The sequence below is a fragment of the Bos mutus genome, chromosome 8 (assembly GCF_027580195.1).
Source record: "Bos mutus isolate GX-2022 chromosome 8, NWIPB_WYAK_1.1, whole genome shotgun sequence".
NCBI classification, from domain to species: domain Eukaryota; kingdom Metazoa; phylum Chordata; class Mammalia; order Artiodactyla; family Bovidae; genus Bos; species Bos mutus.
In genome coordinates, this window is record NC_091624.1 from 21,400,921 (window position 1) to 21,421,251 (window position 20,331).

The 20,331-nt window shown below is 40.1% G+C and overlaps 1 protein-coding gene across 1 annotated transcript in view; it reads left to right on the forward strand.

Annotated features, from left to right (window-relative positions):
* Nucleotides 1–20,331, forward strand: part of GRIN3A (glutamate ionotropic receptor NMDA type subunit 3A) — a 211,903-nt gene that overhangs the window by 129,428 nt on the left and 62,144 nt on the right. The window contains exons 4-5 of the mRNA XM_005908425.2: nucleotides 8,234–8,379; nucleotides 16,052–16,167. Of these exons, the coding sequence (XP_005908487.1) occupies nucleotides 8,234–8,379; nucleotides 16,052–16,167 (262 nt within the window). The remainder of the gene's footprint in view (nucleotides 1–8,233; nucleotides 8,380–16,051; nucleotides 16,168–20,331) is intronic.

A 20,331-nucleotide genomic window follows, 5' to 3' on the forward strand; every position in this document is an offset into this window, starting at 1 on the left:
GCAAGAATGATGGTGGCTTAGACTGGAGAAATGGCAGTGTTTGTAATACCTCTCCAGATTAGAGTCAGATCCCAGTCAGGCTAACAGATGCATCCTCCCATAGACCCTGGTTATTTATGTTAATATTAAGGGAAATTTCCATTCTCAAAACTGCTTCCTTCACATGCATGAGAGCCATGCCACAAAGAGGTATGAATGAAAGGCAGCAGGAAAACATGGAAAGGAGACAACACAAGGCTCACTCATCCTCCTCTGGAATTCCAAGCCTGGATCTGCTGGTTCCCAACTCCCTTCGGTGTCTTGGGAAGCAGTGCTGTATTGATGCACTCAACAAAGAAAAGAAGTGCAGAGTTTGCCTAGAAATAGTTCATAGGCCATAAAAATATTGCACAGTATAATGTGAGAAAATGGACTTCTAAAAAGGATCATTTTAAGATTATTATTTAGATTATTTCTAAAAAGGACTATATAAGCAAAGGTATTCTAGTTATTTACCTAAGATCCTTTTACCTTAAAAGGAGGGTTCATTTCAAAAGCCTGAGTTGTAAGCTCTATTGTTAGCCCAATCTGTGCTAAGTGGGATGGAAAGTTCTCATCTCCCTCTGGGTTCAAAGAATCCATCAGTCATTCATCAAGCATATTATTGAGCAACTACATGATGAAAGGCACTGGAATACAACAATTAATTAAAGGTTTTACATACAGCTTCCAGTCCAGTGAGAAGATGAAGGGCTAGACATTAAACTATTACACAGTTAAATTTTAAAAGTGCAACTGTGGTAAGTTCTACAAAAGAAAAGTATGTTTACTATGAGGGCTTAGGAAAGGAGCCTCTGACCTATTCAACTACTTAGGGAAGTGATGGCTGAAAATAGAAGGATGAATACAAGTTAAATGGGTAAAGAGAGAATACAAGAATAGTGGTAAAATTGATTTGACACACATGTTTAGAGCCCTCTTCAGGTACCAAGTGTCGTAATAGGTAACTGTGGTCCGCACGTGAATGAGACCTGGTCTGCATGTTAGGGAAAAGAATAAGGGCTGAATCTTGCTAATGACTAGCTATCATAATTTGATTATTAGTTTACCCAAACCTCAGCATCTTAATCTGTAAAGTATGAAAATGACATCTATTTTGCAGAATTCGAAATGTACAAAGCCCTTAGCTCACTGCCTGACCTGTAAGTAGCAAGTTTTTTAATGACCAGGTCCAGAGTCAGCATGACATAATGTCAGAAGATCTGTTCTTGGTGTTCGGAGCTCACTAGTGTCCATCAAACTCAGTTCAATTCAGTTCAGTCACACAGTCATGTCCGACTCTTTGTGAAGCCATGGACTACAGCACTCTAGGCCTCCCTGTCCATCACCAACTACGGGAGTTTACTCAAATTCATACCCACTGAGTCGATGATGCCATCCAACCATCTCATCCTCTGTCAGCCCCTTTTCCTCCCTCCTTCAATCTTTCCCAGCATCAGGATCTTTTCAAATGTATCAGTTCTTCATATCAGGTAGCTAAAGTATCAGAGTTTCAGCTTCAGCATCAGTCCTTCCAATGAATATTCAGGACTGATTTCCTTTAGGATGGACTGGTTGGATCTCCTTGCAGTCCAAGGGACTCTCAAGAGTCTTCTGCAATACCACAGTTTAGAAGCATCAATTCTTTGGTGCCCAGTTTTCTTCATAGTCCAACTCTCACATCCATACATGACCACTGGAAAAATCACAACCTTGACTAGACAGACCTTTGTAGGCAAAGTAATGTCTCTGCTTTTTAATATGCTATCTAGGTTGGTCATAGCTTTCCTTCCATGAGCAAGTGTCTTTTAATTTCATGGCTGCAGTCACCATCAGCAGTGATTTTGGAGCCCCCAAAAATAAACTCTGACACTGTTTCCACTGTTTCCCCATCTATTTGCCATGAAGTGATGGGACCATATGCCATGATCTTAGTTTTCTGAATGTTGAGTTTTAAGCCAACTTTTTCACTCTTCTTTTTCACTTTCTTTTCTTTTTTTTTTTTGCTTTTCTTTTGTGTGTGTGTGTGTGTGTGTGTGTTTTAATTTTATTTTTTAACTTTACAATATTTTATTGGTTTTGCTATATATCAACATGAATCTGCCACAGGTATACACGTGTTCCCCATCCTGAACCCTCCTCCCTCCTCCCTCCCCATACCATCCTTCTGGGTCATCCCAGCGCACCAGCCCTAAGCATCCAGTATCATGCATCGAACAAGGACTGGTGACTCGTTTCATATATATATTATACAGAGTGAAGTAAGCCAGAAAGAAAAACACCAATACAGTATCCTCTTTCACTTTCATCAAGAGGCTCTTTAGTTCTTCTTCACTTTGTGCCATAAGGGTGGTGTCATCTGCATATCTGAGGTTATTGATACTTCTCCCAGCAATCTTGATTCCAGTTTGTGCTTCCTCCAACCCAGCATTTCTCATGATGTACTCTGCATATAAATTAAATAAGCAGGGTGACAATATACAGCTTTGACATACTCCTTTCCCAATTTGGAACCTGTCTGTTGTTCCACATCCAGTTCTAACTGTTGCTTCCTGACCAGTATACAGATTTCTCAAGAGGCAGGTCAGATGGTCTGGTATTCCAATCTCGGAGAATTTTCCAGTTTGTTGTGATCCACACAGTCAAAGTCTTTGGCCTAGTCAGTAAAGCAGAAATAGATGTTTTTCTGGAACTCTCTTGCTTTTTCGATAATCCAACAGATGTTGGCAATTTGATCTCTGGTTTCTCTGCCTTTTCTAAAACTGCTTGAACAACTGGAAGTTCATGGCTCACATATTGCTGAAGCCTGGCTTGGAAAATTTTGAGCATTACTTTGCTAGTGTGTGAAATGAGTGCAATTGTGTGATAGTTTGAGCATTCTTTGGCACTGCCTTCCTTAGGAATTGGAATGAAAACTGACTTTTTCCAGTCCTGTGGGCACTGCTGAGTTTTCCAAATTTGCTGGCATATTGAGTGCAGTACTTTCACAGCATCATATTTTAAGATTTGAAATAGCTCGACTGGAATTCCATCAGCTCCACTAGCTTTGTTCATATTGATGCTTCCTAAGGTCCACTTGACTTCACATTCCAGGACATCTGGCTTTAGGTGAGTGATCACACCATCGTGGTTATCTGTGTCATGAAGATCTTTTTTGTATAGTTCTTCTGTGTATTCTTGCCACCTATTCTTAATATCTTCTGCTTCTGTTAGGTCCATACCATTTCTGTCCTTTATTGAGCCCATCTTGCAGGAAATGTTCCCTTGGTATCTTTAATTTTCTTGAAGAGATCACTAGACTTTCCCATTCTATTGTTTTCCTCTGTTTCTTTACACTGTTCACTGAGGAAGGCTTTCTTATCTCCCCTTGCTATTCTTTGGAACTCTGCATTCGAATGGGTGTATCTTTCCCTTTCTCCTTTGCTTTTCACTTCTCTTCTTTTCACAGCTATTTGCAAGGCCTCCTTAGACAGCCATTTTGCCTTTTTGCATTTCTTTTTCTTGGGGATAGTCTTGATCCCTGTCTCCTGTACAATGTCATGAACCTTTGTCCATAATTCATCAGGCATTCTATCAGATCTAATCCCCTGAATCTATTGCTCACTTCCACTGTATAATCTTAAGGGATTTGATTTGGGTCATACCGGAATGGTCTAGTGGTTTTCCCTACTTTCTTTAATTTAAGTCTGAACTTGGCAATAAGGAGTTCATGATCTGAGCCACAGTCAGCTCCCAGTCTTGTTTTCACTGACTGTATAGAGCTTCTCCATCTTTGGCTGCAAAGAATATAATCCGTCTGATTTCTGTATTGACCATCTGATAATACCATGTGTATAGTCTTCTCTTGTGTTGCTACAAGAGGGTGTTTGCTATGACCAGTGCATTCTCTTGGCAAAATTCTATTAGCTATTGCCCTGCTTCATTCTGTACTCCAAGGCCAAGTTCTCCTGTTACTCCAGGTATCTCTCAACCTCCTACTTTTGCATTCCAGTCCCCTATGATGAAAAGGACATTTTTTTGGTGTTAGTTCTAGAAGGTCTTGTAGGTCTTCATAGAACTGTTCAACTTCAGCTTCTTCAGCATTACTGGTCGGGGCATAGACTTGGATTACTGTGATATTGAATGAGGCAATACCCCAAGTCCAAGGTCAGGAGCTGTGGCTGCACTTCGCTGGAATGGCTGTGAGGAGATACCCCACATCCAAGGTCAGAGAAACCCCAGCAGGCCCTGGAGTGGCTGTGAAGAGATATCCCACTCCCAAGCACAACAGAGAAGCCCCAGCAAGATGGTAGGAGGGGCAAATTAGCCTTTAGAATTAAACCCCATTCCCATCAGAGACGCTGAGAGGGCTCAAATAAACCTTTTGCACACCAGGATCCGGGGACCCCCACAGAGACTGAAACAGAACTGTGTTTGAGCATCTCCTGTGGAGGTATGGGTCAGCAGTGGACTGCCACAGGGACAGGGGCTTTGAGTGCAGCAGACTTGGGTATGGCATAAGCCCTCTTGGAGGTGGTCGCCATTAACCCCACCATAGAGCTGCCAGAACTTACAGAGGACTAGGAAATAGACTCTTGGAAGGCGCAAACAGAACCTTGTGTGCACTAGGACCCAGGAGAAATGAGCAGTGACCCCACAAGAGACTGACTGGGACTTGCCCATTGAGCATCCAGGAGTCTCCAGCAGAGACATGGGTCAGTGGTGGCCTGCTGCAGGGTTAGGGGCAGTGAGCATAGCAGTACATGCATAGGATCTTTTGAAGAAGGTCGCCATTATCTTCATTACCTCCACCATAGTTTGGCCCCAGGTAAATAGCAGGGAGGGAACACAGCTCCACCCATCAACAGAAAATTGAATTAAAGATTTACTGAGCATGGCCCCACCATCAGAACAAGACCCAGTTTCCCCCTCAGTAAGTTTCTCCCACCAGGAAGCTTCCATAAGCCTCTTATCCTTCTTCATCAGAGGGCAGACAGACTGAAAACCACAACCACAGAAAACTAACCAATCTGATCACATGGACCACAGCCTTGTCTAACTCAATTGAACTATGAGCCATGCCATCTAGTTCCACCAAGACAGACGGGTCATGGGGGAGAGTTCTGACAAAATGTGTTCCACTGGAGAAGGAAATGGCAAAGCACATCAGTATTCTTGCCTTGAGAACCCCATAAACAGTATGAAAAGGCAAAAAGATAGGACACTGAAAGATGAACTCCCCAGGTCGGTAGGTGCCCAATATGCTACTGGAGATCAGTGGAGAAATAACTTCAGAAAGAATGAAGAGACGGAGCCAAAGTAAAAACAACACCCAGGTGTGGATGTGCCTGGTGATGGAAGTAAAGTCCAATGCTGTAAAGAGCAATATTGCATAGGAAACAGGAATGTTAGGTCCATGAATCAAGGTAAATTGGAGTGGTCAAACAGGAGATGGCAAGAATGACCATCGACATTTTAGGAATGAGTGAACTAAAGTGGACTGGAATGGGTGAATTTAACTCAGATGACCATATCTACTACTGTTGGGAAGAATCCCTTAGAAGAAATGGAGTAGCCATCATGGTCAACAAAAGAGTCCAAAATGCAGTACTTGGATGCAATCCCCAAAATGACAGAACAATCTCTGTTCATTTCCATCAGACTATCTGGGTTCGTATTCCACATCCAAAGTTTACTAGCTCTGTGGTCTTGGGCAAATAACAAACTTTCTAATCTTCAGTTCCTTTATTTATAAAAGGACCATAATAGAAATACCTCATAAGTTTTTGGGGAGAATCAAAGGAGAAATGTATGAAAAGTGTGAAATATGGCTAAGTACTTAGCCTATGTGTTATGTAAGTACAAGGTGCTGTCTCAGCACAGATGAATAGGCAGTAAATTATTTTTATTTTTGTTCTTCCTTGATAGGAGGGTGAAATTCGATAAGGCCAAAGACTTCAGACAGAGTCTTGATCTAGGCTTTAAAAAATGAATAGCTGTTGGATAAACAGAATGCTGATAAGTTTGCCTTACTCAAGCTATAGGGTTGCAATCTGCTACTGTAAGAACAGCCTAGGCTTAAGGCTTAAGGAGAATATTTTAAAAGACTAGTGAGTTTATTCTAATAAACATCTTCTCTCCATTTGTTCCCATGACCTGGAAGACAGGCTGATGTGGTCAGTAATCGTGTGGACTTTGAAGTGAAACAGACATAGGTTCTAATCCAATCCCTACTACTTCTAGCTGTGTGATCTTACTACTTTTATTACTTACTATTACTTGCTACATTTCACTGAGCTCCTAGTTGATTAATCCTTAAAAAGGAAGTATTACTAGAGTCCTTTTTATGAGGTTTTTATAAGGATTAATCAGGTTTTTATGAGGATTAATCAAGATAATGCAGATAAACATCAGTTAGCACATAAAAATCAATAAATGTTAGCTAATATTATTGATGCCTCATTAAGGTTATGCTAGCATAAAACATTAGAATTTATCCAGTGTGTGAATGAACAGTTGAACACAAGTATATGCCATACAGCCTGTTCAACAGTGAGATATCCAAAGAAATATCACAAAGCAGGTGGTTAGTCACTTTGTGGCAATGATTGTAGGTATTTAACTTTGTGGGCCCAGTAACTCTGAAAATTATGCAAAGCTGCCCACCAAAAAATATTGACATAGATTAATGACTTACTTCACTGAACGTAGTTTTTTAACTTACAAACATGAGGCATGTTTCTGTAGCCAATCTATAAATAAATATATGGAACACCCATTGTTAATATCTTGATATATTTTCTTCCCAGGGGTGTGTGTGTGTGTGTACACATGTGTATATATGATATACATGAGGGAGCCACAGTATTTAAAATAACTATGAATGCATGCATGCTCAGTTGTGTCCAACTGTTTGCAACCCCATGGACTGTAATCTACCAGGCACCTCTGTCCATGGAATTCTCCAGGCAAGAATACTGAAGTGGGTTGCCACTTCCTTCTCCAGGGGATCTTCCTGACTCAGAGATCGAACCCACATCTCCTTCATTGGCAGGCAGATTCTTTACCACTACACCACCTGGGAAGCCCTTAAAGTAACTATATACATATTTAACTCTGATCAGACCATACAAGAGCCTTTTCTCCATTTGTCATATGAGCATTTGCTTTGTTTTATTAAATATGCTTTACAAACATGATTTATACATTAGATAACGTTCTATAAGGATGCGACAAATAATTTAACTATTGCCATATTGTTAGATCCTTTTCTGTGTGTCAAAACTAATTAATCTTCAAATATAAATTGTTTATTACCAAATTCAGTAATTTCTTAATCTGTAGGTGTGTAAACAACTTGAAAAAAAGAAAAAAAAAACCCAGGTTGATTCTTTTCTTTGAAATAACTCTAGATCCTGTATTAATACTTCTGTACAACTTCCATGAATTATACTGTCTCATGTACTGTATCTTTAATAGTGACAGAGAGCTTCTGCATGACTCCCAGCGCACTGCCTCTCCTCACTGTGAGGTCTTGCATGCTGGAGAACTATGACATTATTGGATCTTGTCCTGCTAGCCACCTCCTCTGTTGCTCCTAACTGTCTTACATACCATTCCATTTTAGAAAATATACAACATGACTCAGCATTGGATAACAGAGTTATCTAAGGGAAAGAGATCATTTCATAATTACACCAAAAATAAATTCAATGAACTTCAAATATACTACAGCATAAAGACTAATGAACATAAAAGAGGTGAATTCATGGTTTGGGGTCATGTATATTTTGATCTCAGGTTGCAGGATTTGTGTAGTTCTAATCAAGGAAGGGCACAATCTTTAATTTATTATCTTAACTTTATGCTTTGCCTAATAAGCAATTTATAATATTACCAAGGTTGATTTCATATGTCATTTTATAATTTCTAAAGAATTCCGACAGGCTCTCAATATAAAGAAGAAAGCTGTTTTATATTTTCTATTTGTTGTTTTCATCTGTTTGCTTCTGGAGAGAGAATAGTTACTTATGTGAGGATAGAACATTTATTTATGTGAAAGCTGGTATGAAAGAGCATGTACCTATGTTGGTACATGGAAATTTATGTCTATGACTGTGTGTGTTTGAAAAATGCAAGGTCGTTATCAGACTCTAAAGAATGATAGGGGAAAAAAATTTTGAAAACAACTCTAGGAATAATTTATATTCAAAACATTTCTTTTTCTGCCTCATAGCTACATCATCCCTCTCAAGGCTTCCGTTTTGGAACTGTCCGGGAGAGCAGTGCTGAAGACTATGTGAGGCAAAGCTTCCCAGAGATGCATGAGTATATGAGAAGGTACAATGTACCAGCCACCCTGGATGGAGTGGCGTATCTAAAGTGAGTGTCAACCTTTTCAGTCCAAAAAGTTCTCAATGAAAAAGAAGTCTTGCTACTGATGTAATGTTTGTTGGTTTTTTTCTTTTTAATGTTATCTAAATATACCCATTGTGTGTTCCATAATACCTCACACCATATGAGATCCAGGAGACAGTATGGAATAAATGTGCATTTAATTATGTGACCTAGTTTTCTAGTTACCTCCACAGTCCCAAGCTGGCAGTAGCTTTGATCAAAGTGCCAGTAGGGTCAGTAGTGTAGCAGATGGTGGAGGAAGTAAATGTTGGCTTGACATCACTTGGGAAAATAATGGTGCTGAAATGATCAAACACTCAGGGAATGTGGCCAGAGGATAAAGTGTCCCAAAGCAACCCTTTCCTTCACAGTGAATCTCTAAGCCTGTGGACTGTCTCCTCTTGCCACAAGGAAGTGGGATTTATCTTAGAGATACCCTGTAGAAAAGAAATAAGATAAAAGGCAATGATTCCCATGCCTGCATCCTTTTCATCAGAATTTATGAGAAGCAATCAAGAGCAATCACATTGCCATGGCAGATTATCAGAGCTATAATTCAGGGAAGCTAAATGCAAAGGAAGATGGTGCATTTCTGGGTCTGCTCAACTAGTCTGCCTGGGAGAAGGGGATGAATGGCTCCTGATAAGCGCCACAGCATGCAAGCAAGCAGTCCTCCCCCTCCTGCCTGATGGTCTCGGGACAATAACATACATTCAAACTCCAATCCCTACAATCGTGTAGTACCAGAAAACTGGTTTCTCTATCATCAAACACAATTATCTCCCCAATGACAGCAGAACTAGGCACCTCAAATTCTTTTTTAAGAAAGAAGGGAAGCAAATAATTTTATGGGACATAAGGGCTCTGTATTTCTCAAAAACTCTAGTAATCAGCCCTGAAAACAATTTTATGGACTAAACTAGAGTCTAGAAAGGAAACTTTGTGTTCTCAGATTTGCACAGGTATATATAGTGTGAAACACTATGAAATGGCACTTTCCATTTTGTAAGAACTTTAAAACATTAGAGTCACTCTCTGACACAGAGTTTAGTGCTCCTTTGCACCCCAACAACTCCTCTTTATCCTCTCCATCAGAGAAATCCATGGCTGAGAAAAAGAATAAGATGTCAGGAAGAAAGAAATGGCTCCCCACTTTATAGTAATGGGTGACAAATTCAGCCCTTCTGGCAGTGTGAAAGGATGAGAAAAGCCCCTGCTGCAGTGGAGCAATTCCACTCTACTCTGGATATTCATTTGTTCTGGAGGATTTACCTCCAAGGCCCCAGAGCTCAGTTGGCCATACTCTAGCTGGAGAGAAGAAATTGTTAGGAAAACAGGCACAGATGAAGGAGCTGAGACCCAAAAGAATCAACTTGTCCATGGAAATACAGCTAGCAAGTGGCAGTCAGGACCAGAACCATGACTTTGGAATGTAGCCACTGCTGCAGGCTAGCCTGAGAACTATAACTGGAAAGCCGGTCCTTGATATTCAAGGTACAGTCCACATTCCAGCAACATCCATGTAGCAGGTAGCACCTGGGAGCATATGAGAAATGAAGATTCTCAGGTCCCATCACAGAATCTGCATTTTTAACAAGCTCCCCAGGTGAGTTACAGATTGAGGTAACTTTGGAACAAAGGTTATCATTAATGCCCTCTGTCTTCTTCCCTCTGAGCTTCTCTCCCCACTTTTGGCCCATATACAGCCTATGCTACTATTCACTACTCCAAAAAACCAAGGTCCCCAATTTACCCTCTGACATACGAGTGCCATGACCTACAGGGCACTACCCCTGGAGTCATCTGTAAAGAGAGGTTCCTATGTTAAAGCTGCCCCTCCCCTCTCCCATCAGATTCCCTGAGCTTCATCCTAACTCACTTCAGTTCAGTTCAGTTCAGTTCAGTCACTCAGTCGTGTCCGACTCTTTGCAACCCCATGAATCGCAGCACACCAGGCCTCCCTGTCCATCACCAACTCCTGGAGTTCACCCAAATTCACATCCATTGAGTCAGTGATGCCATCCAGCCATCTCATCCTCTGTCGTCCCCTTCTCCTCCTGCCCCCAATCCCTCCCAGCATCAGAGTCTTTTCCAAGAGTCAACTCTTCACATGAGGTGGCCGAAGTACTGGAGTTTCAGCTTTAACATCAGTCCTTCTAAAGAACACCCAGGGCTGATCTCCTTTAAAATGGACTGGTTGGATCTCCTTGGAGGGACTCTCAGGACTCTCAGCAAAAACAAGACCGGGAGCTGACTGTGGCTCAGATCATGAGCTCCTTATTGCCAAATTCAGACTAACTCACTTAGGACCCTACTTTTTGAAGTGACAGTATTCCAATAAATGAATCCCTATTAAAGTAATAATTACTTTATTTTTATATGTTTATATATAACTAGTTTTGTGATATATGTGTTATGAAATGAATGTTCAAAAAGACAGCATGATTTTATAATAGGAGAAACAACTGTAGGCTCTGACAACTGTAAGGATGATTCAGCCAGTCTAGAAGCTCCTTATACCAGGATCAAACCCTGCCACTTCCTCACCAGTGACTCAGGGCCCCATGGGAGTCTGTGAGCTAATTGCTTCTTGCCTTCCTATGTAATAGAGACCTGCCATAGATAACTTCACTTTGCAATTCAAAATCATGTGGAGTTATTTAGGGATACCACTCAGATGGACCACAGGAATTACTTGTTAGAAAACTGAGCCCTAACTTTTTATACTCTTATTGCTGCCACAAATATTTACAGAGCATTAGTAAATGGTAACTTGGTCCTATGTAGCTCGCAAGGTACATTTTGGTACTGTGAGAATAAAGCTTTCATTAAAGAAATACCTTTCAGCTTGATTTTTATTTTACTGCCAGGATTCCATTAAGGTTTCTGATCCTCAGCTTCCAGGATACAATTCATATACCAAGCCCTTTATGGATCTTCCCACAGCTCTGAAGCTGAGAGATGTTTTCCATTTTGGTTGAAGTTAAACATAATAAAAAAAAGATTTATGAGTATGGCCCTGCCCATCAGAACAAGACCCAGTTTCCTCTTCAGTCAGTCTCTCCCGTCAGGAAGCTTCCATAAGCCTCTTATCCTTCTTCATCAGAGGGCAGATAGACCGAAAACCACAATCATAGAAAACTAACCAATCTGATCACATGGACCACAGCCTTGTCTAACTCAATTAAACTATGAGCCATGCCATATAGGGCCATCCAAGATGGACAGGTCATGGGGGAGAGTTCTGACAAAATGTGTTCCACTGGAGAAGGAAATGGCAAAGCACGTCAGTATTCTTGCCTTGAGAACCCCATGAACAGTATGAAAAGGCAAAAAGATAGGACACTGAAAGATGAACTCCCCGGGTCAATAGGTGCCCAATATGCTACTGGAGATCAATGGAGAAATAACTCCAGAAAGGATGAAGAGATGGAGCCAAAGCAAAAACAACACCCAGGTGTGGATGTGCCTGGTGATGGAAGTAAAGTCCAATGCTGTAAAGAGCAATATTTCATAGGAAACAGGAATGTTAGGTCCATGAATCAAGGTAAATTCGAGTGGTCAGACAGGAGATGGCAAGAGTGATCATCGACATTTTAGGAATGAGTGAACTAAAATGGACTGGATTGGGTGAATTTAACTCAAATGACCATTATATCTACTACTGTTGGCAAGAATCCCTTAGAAGAAATGGAGTAGCCATCATAGTCAACAAAAGAGTCTGAAATGCAGTACTTGGATGCGATCTCAAAAATGACAGAATGATCTCTGTTCATTTCCAAGGCAAAACATTCAATATCACAGTAACCCAAAACTAATCCCTGACCAGTAATGCTGAAGAAGCTGAAGTTGAACAGTTTTATGAAGACCTACAAGACCTTCTGGAACTAACGCCCAAAAACACTGTCCTTTTTGTTACAGGGAACTGGAATGCAAAAGTAGAAAGTCAAGAGATACCTGGAGTAACAGGAAAATTTGAACTTGGAGTACAGAATGAAGCAGGGCAAAGGCTAATAGAGCTTTGCCATAAGAACACACTGGTCATAGCAAACACCCTCTTCCAGAAACACAAGAGATGACTCTACACATGGACAGAACCAGATGATCAATACCAAAATCAGATGGGTTATATTCTTTGCAGCCAAAGATGGAGAAGCTCTATACAGTCAGTAAAAACAAGACCAGGAGCTGACCAATGGATCAAATCATGAACTCCTTATTGCCAAGTTCAGACTTAAATTGAAGAAAGTAGGGAAAACTACTAGACCATTCAGATATGACCTAAATCAAATCCCTTAAGATTATACAGTGGAAGTGAGAAATAGATTCAAGGGATTAGATCTGATAGAGTACCTGAAGAACTATGGATGAAGGTTCGTGACATTGTACAGGAAGCAGTGATCAAGACCATCCCCAAGAAAAAAAAGCAAAAAGGCAAAATGGTTTTCTGAGGAGAACTTACAAATAGCTGTGAAGAGAAGAGAAGTGAAAGCCAAAGGAGCAAAGGAAAAATGTACACATTTGAATGCAGAGTTCCAAAGAAATAGCAAGGAGAGAAAAGAAAGCCTTCCTCAGTGATCAGTGCAAAGAAACAGGAAAACAATAGAATGGGAAAGACTAGAGATCTCTTCAAGAAAATTAGAGATACCAAGGGAACATTTCATGCAAAGATGGGCACAATAAAGGACAGAAAGGTAATGGACCTAACAGAAGCAGAAGATATTAAGAATAGGTGGCAAGAATACACAGAAGAACTATACAAAAAAGATCTTCATGACACAGATAATCATGAGGGTGTGTTCACTGGACTAAAGCCAGATATCCTGGAATGTGAAGTCAAGTGGACCTTAGGAAGCATCACTATGAACAAAGCTAGTGGGGGTGATGGAATTCCAGTTGGTCTATTATAAATCTTAAAGATCATGCCGTCAAAGTACTGCACTCAATATGCCAGCAAATTTGGAAAACTCAGCAGTGGCCACAGGACTGGAAAAAGGCAGTTTTCATTCCAATCCCTAAGAAAAGTAGTGCCAAAGAATGCTCACACTACCACACAATTGCACTCATCTCACACGCTAGCAAAGTAATGCTCAAAATTCTCCAAGCCAGGCTTCAACAGTACATGAACCATGAATTTCCAGATGTTCAAGCTGGATTTAGAAAAGGCAGAGGAACAAGATATCAAATTGCCAACATCCACTGGATTGTTGAGAAAGCAAGAGAGTTCCGGGAAAAGATCTATTTCTGCTTTATTGCCTAGGCCAAAGCCTTTGACTGTGTCGATCACCACAAGCTGTGGAAAATTCTTCAAGAAATGGCAATACCAGACCATTTGACCTGCCTCTTGAGAAATCTATATGCACGTCAAGAAGCAACAGATAGAACTGGACATGAAACAACAGACTGGTTCCAAATTGGGAAAGCAGTAGGTGAAGGCTGTATATTGTCACCCGGCTTATTTAACTTATATGCAGAGTACATCATGAGAAACGCTGGACTGGAAGAAGCACAAGCTGGAATCAAGATTGCAGGGAGAAATATCAATAACCTCAGATATGCAGATGACTCCACCCTTAGGACAGAAAGTGAAGAGGAACTAAAAAGCCTCTCAATGAAAGTGAAAGTGGAGAGTGAAAAAGTTGGCTTAAAGCTCAACATTCAGAAAATGAAGATCATGGCATCTGGTCCCATCACTTCATGGGAAATAGATGGGGAAACAGTGGAAACAGTGTCAGGCTTTATTTTGGGGGGCTCCAAAATCACTACAGATGGTGACTGCAGCCATGAAATTAAAAGATGCTTACTCCTTGGAAGGAAAGTTATGACCAACCTAGATAGCATATTGAAAAGCAGAGACATTACTTTGCCAACAAAGGTCCATCTAGTTAAGGCTATGGTTTTTCCAGTGGTCATGTATGGATGTGAGTTGGACTGTGAAGAAAGCTGAGCACCAAAGAATTGATGCTTTTGAACTGTGGTGGAGAAGACTCTTGAGAGTCCCTTGGACTACAAGGAGATCCAACCAGTCCATTCTAAAGGAGATCAGCCCTGGGTGTTCTTTGGAAGGACTGATGCTGCAGCTGAAACCAATACCTTGGCCACCTCACGTGAAGAGTTGACTCATTGGAAAAGACTCTGATGCTGGGAGGGATTGAGAGCAGGAGAAGAAGGGGCCGACAGAGGATGAGATAGCTGGATGGCATCACTGACTCGATGGACGTGAGTATGAGTGAACTCCAGGAGTTGGTGATGGACAGGGAGGCCTGGTGTGCTGTGATTCATGGGGTCGCAGTCAGACACGACTGAGCCACTGAACTACCTTTTTTGAGATAGCTGAAAACAAAGAGTCATTTGCATACACCTTAAACAGTTCCCTGAGAAACTCATTCTCCCTTGCCTCCTTTGTAAGTGGAACTCAACTGATGCTGACCACCTTCCTGGGGACGATTTCTGTGCCTATGTTAAAAAATGGGGGAGAATACAAGAAGGATGCACAAAGCGTCTGTTGCTATCTTGAGCCCAGCCCACAGCCAATTCACTGATACAGTCAGAAATACTTGCCTTTAAATGATTTTTGCCTGAACTGTCTCCTGGGATGGGAGTGAAACGTGAATCTCTGGAGTTATATTAATAAATCAGACCACAGAGACCTGATTTACATATGCTTCCTATTCCATTTATTAAACACAAGCTATGGACTTTAAAGAGACCTCAACTCTTTTTTCCCCAAGAGTGCTGGATCTGTTATTTGCACTTCTTTATTATGTACTCCCAAATGTGAAATAATGCCTGATCTCTGGAGAATATGATAGTGATCATGACAGAAAGAATGAAGAATTTTCACATACTGATTAATGAGATTGCCTAGCTCCAACACTTACTGGCTTGTGAACTGGATCAACTTATTTCAACTCTCTTAACCTTCAATTCCTTCATTTGTTAAAATAGGATACTACCACCCCCTTCAAGTGAAAATGAAAGTGATAGTTGTTCAGTCATGTCCAACTCTTTGCAACCCCATGGACATGGGATTTCCCAAGCAAGAATACTGGAGTTGGTTGTCATTTCCTTCTCCAGGGGACCTTCCCAACTCAGGGATTGAACCTGGGTCTCGTGCATTACAGGCAGATTCTTTACCATCTGAGGCACCAGGGAAGCCCACCTCCCTCTTCAGAGTCATAATAAAGGGTATGGAGAACAATAAATATAATGCCTACACCAAGAAGTCATTTGGAGGACTTCATTCGGTGGTCCAGTGCTTAAGACTCTGCACTTCCGCTACAGGGAGAGTTTGATCCCTGGTTGGGGAACTGAGATCCTACATGTAGCATGACCAAAAAAAAAGGTCATTCAGTTAATGTATGAGAAATGAACCATGACTATTTACCTTTGCACTCAATTCAGGGTCACTCTGGTTTTGTTGTTCAATTTAACCCCTGGAAAGATGTCATGCTCTCTGTTACAAGTGTCTGTTTCCCCTAGTCTGTTCTCTGCAGGTCAGTGAGATGTCACCAAGGCAGGACCAGCAGCTGCCCAGCTTGGACTGCCCCTACTGTCCAGATTTCTGCTCCCTAAACAAAAGCTAGCTGTCAGACTTAGTGTTTCCTGTCTATTAATAAATCATTTTCCACTTTTCTTCTTTTGGTCTTAAACATAGGAATGATCCAGAGAAACTAGATGCCTTCATCATGGACAAAGCCCTTCTGGATTACGAAGTGTCAGTAGATGCTGACTGCAAACTTCTAACTGTGGGGAAGCCATTTGCCATAGAAGGTATTAATCAATCATTCTTGATGCACTTTTACTCGGGATGTGCTGTTTGCCAACCTAGCAAGTCACAAATGCCAGTGTCAGAGGCAAAGAGCTATTCATTTTCCCTTGTTTTCATTTTCAGCTCTTAAGTACTCAGCTATTAAGTTGCTGAAGTTAGGTATTTATTTTCTACCTACTCCACCAACATATTTTTATCCAATTGTTAGAAAAACAACAACCAAAATATCATTGTTATCCAAACGGTGTTGCTTCAGATATCTGGGAGTGTTGACACTGTAGTAAACAGGGAGTCCAGTTTTAATTTAATCTGTATTTTCTAATGGCCAAATCCTATAATGAATCTGATACTAAAACTAGAATGATTGTGTTACAACTAAAAGGACCCCAGTAATGATTTAATGCAAGCTGCTTAGTTTTATCCACGAGAAAGTTCAGAGACAATATATTACTTTCTCATAATCACACAATTAGATGATAATACTGAAATTAGAATACAAATCTCATAGTCCTTAAATAAATGTTTCCACTAGTTGAAAAATAAGTAGAAAAAAATCAACCCCTGTAATTTAGTAACCTCTAAGTGTCCTAAACAAAACTTTGTTTGGGACCTCAGATTTGTCTTTCTCCCCACTGGCAGCAAATTTTTGCTTTCAACTTGGTCAGACAATCAATCAAACTTCAGGACCAAAGAAAGATTGCATTGTCAGTAGCTCCTTTCATTCTGGACAATAGTTGATATATGGAGCAGATAGTTTGAACCAGCAAATTTCACATCTCCAAGTCCCAGCTTCCCTCCTCTGACAGTACATACTGGCTCCCAGAACAATCATACTCACTTGTCAGAAAGCATTTTGACTAGAAATAATCCCATGGGGATGCTCAAGTCCTGTTTCCAGGAAACTATACTTTCCTGTATGTTAACTAGTATATCAAGGCTATTCAGATTCCAGTTCCCCAACTGACTACAGTTGGTCTCTGTCTCTCCTAAACACGTCAGCAGTTTTTGGTTTTTTTTCTATCTTCATTTTTGTGATGAATGAGAATGTAACAGCTGTTTCTTTGAGCCTTCTCCTAAGAGAAATCAACCCCCTTTCCAGGCAAAGTGACCTCCACCTTAGCCTGGAATAGAACACAGGAAGAGAGACATTTAGTGATAGGGGTCTTCTGTTGAGACAACAGTGACAGAGACAGAGACAATTGTGTAGCAGGGCAAAAAAAGAGAAACCAAAGAAAAACTAGAAAACTAAAAGAACATTGATTATATAACCACATTTCAATGTAACAATGGAAAATTTCCCATTTGTGTGGCATCTGGGTAAATGGAAAGGATGTTATTTCCTTTTTCTATCCTAGATACACTGGGTAATTGAAGTCCCTTTTGCCATTAGCAGCTGTTAACAATGAATCATTTGTAGTGGGTGAAAGAATGAGGGATTCTTGTTTTCCACCTTTGTTTTCAGGGGGCAACTCTATCTTGTCAAAAGGCAGTGGTGAAATGGCTTGTTTGCCTCTGCCGGACCCCAGTGCCAGATGCCACACAATTAATTCCCCACTGGTTCCCTGTTTACATTTCCATCTGTGCTCGTGAGACTTGGTGTCTTACAGTCTCCATCATCTCCAGACACCACATTGTTTTCCAAGGGAATAAATACAAAATGGTGCAGGGAAACACTCTCTCTGCAAGACAGCAGAAAGACTATAGACTTGAATACAGAGAATATTCTCATCATTGTTGGTTTATTCTTTTAAAAGCCACTGCTGGTTTATTCTGGGTGACGAAATTTTAATTCAATACAGCCTCTGTGAACAAGTTTACAACCTAAAAGCAGAACTTGGTAAAACACAAAGTAAGGACACTTATAAGTTACAGAAAGTAATGTGATAGAGATACTAATAAAGCTCTTGACTGTGACTGTAAAGAAAAAGTTAATCTAATAGGTTTTAATGGAATATTTCCCTCTTCATGAAATTTTTAAAAAAATATTATATGCTTTTCATTAACAACATTTAGGTTTTTTGAATTTATGAAACTGTGTACTTTATTATTAATTAATTAGACTTTACAGGCATAAAATATCACAAAAGCAGTTTATCAACAATTTTTACCTGATTAGCTTACAGGAATGTTCCATATGTCTGTATTCTCTCACAGGATCTAGTACAATGCAAGGCATATAACAGTTATGTAATAAATGATTTAATACCCTATTATATAACTCACTAGGTTGTATTTGACTAAATACCTAATCACTTCCTTATGTAGGTAATCAAAAGTACCCTGAAAAGTCTGCATATACTTTCCAAAGTGTTTAAATAATTTTTGGAACTTAGGAGGGAAAATGGAATCCATTGATTCCTTCATGCTGAAGGTACATTCACTCTCTGTTCAGTTCAGTCGCTCAGTCATGTCCGACTCTTTGTGACCCCACAGACTGCAGCCTGCCAGGCCTCCCTGTCCATCACCAACTCCCAGAGTTTACACAAACTCATGCCCATTGAGTCAGTGATGCCATCACTCTCTGTAGTAATGACATTATATCAACTCAGTGTGACTACTAAATACCCTTCCCAACTTCACCATTCTGCATTTATTTAACACCTAAAGGTCAATGGCATATAATTGCTGATAGTAGTCTCTTATGATCCTTTGTATTTGTGTGTTGTCTGCTGTGATCTCTCCATTTTCATTTCTAATTTTATTGATTTGATTTTTCTCCCTCTGTTTCTTGATGAGTCTGGCAAACCAATACAATATTGTAAAGTAAAAAAAAATAATAATAATAATAAAATTTTTTTTAAATAAAAAAAAAGGTCAATGGGCAGCAAATGAGAGACAACAGTCCACATTGACTTTGAAACCATTCCGTGAGTCTTCAGTGCAGCAAACCAAAATTATTAAAAATTCAAGAACATGTGGAAAGTCTCTGGCCTTATTAAAAACTATATACCAGGGACACAAAGATATATTGTGTGCTCTGAAAAAAGAAAGTATTGAGATAATTGAATACATGTCCCAAATTTATGCATTGGAGTAAACCGACAGTAAAGGTCAAATGAGAAGAAAGAGTAATGGAACTGCACAGTAATGATTTGTGACCTTTCTGCCAAAGACCTTTGCCTGTTTTTGAGTTTGTTCTTTTACTTGCTTTCCACTAATTATTTAGTACAGCGCTTGAAGCACTAGCTCTGGAGTCTTGAGTGCTTAGGTTAGAATAGAGTTGCTGTTCCCAAATAACTGTTAGTTGGGCAAGTCACAATCTGTTCTTCAGCTTCCTCATCTGCATAATGGGTTTGTGAATAGTACATCTAGGACAGAGTTGCTGTGATGATTAAGTAAAATAATACATGTAAAGCATGTTCAAGCGCATAGTAAAAGTGACAGTGAGAGTGTTAATGGCTCATAGTGTCCGACTCCTTGTGACCCCTTGGACTGTAGCCCACCAGCCTTCTCGTCCATAGAATTTTCAAGGCAAGAATACTAGAGTGGGTTGCAATTTCCTTCTCCAAAGGATTTTCCTGACTCAGGGATCAAGCCCGGTTCTCCTGTATTGCAGATAGATTCTTTTCCATCTGAGCCACCAGGCTATTATTCAGTATATTGAATTAAAAGATTGAGACCAATTTACTATAAAATTATCCCGAGATAGATAGCCTTCATATATCTCAGCTTCTTCCACACACTCTATCTCCACTTTGATGTGCTGAGGATAAGGGAAACCCATTTTTAAAGTCTCCTTTAAGTTTAAAACTATTCCAAAATATGCTTAACCATTGCCCTGGAGTTGCTAATTATTGTATTCCTAGGACAGACTGTAAAACTGAATTGATCTTTCTTCCAGAGGTGTTTTTAACACTAAGATCTTATTTTCAAAATATCTATTTTCCAACCACATTTCAGGAAGGTTTTTGTAGTCTATGAATTTCTAACTATACACTTGCTAGCCAAAATATATTTCTACCACTCTTTGCTTAGTAAAGCTGATTTATCCACGGGTAAATATCAGAATTCTATTCTGAAAATTGTTCTTTTGGGCTATTAAGCTGTATCCTATTTCCAGGGTGCCTGAAGCCTTCATCTCTAGGGTTGAAGGATTCCGTTTTGCTTCATCCATCAACCACAAAATAGTCAGCCTCATCTTCATTGCAAAGCCAAATTTCTAATGA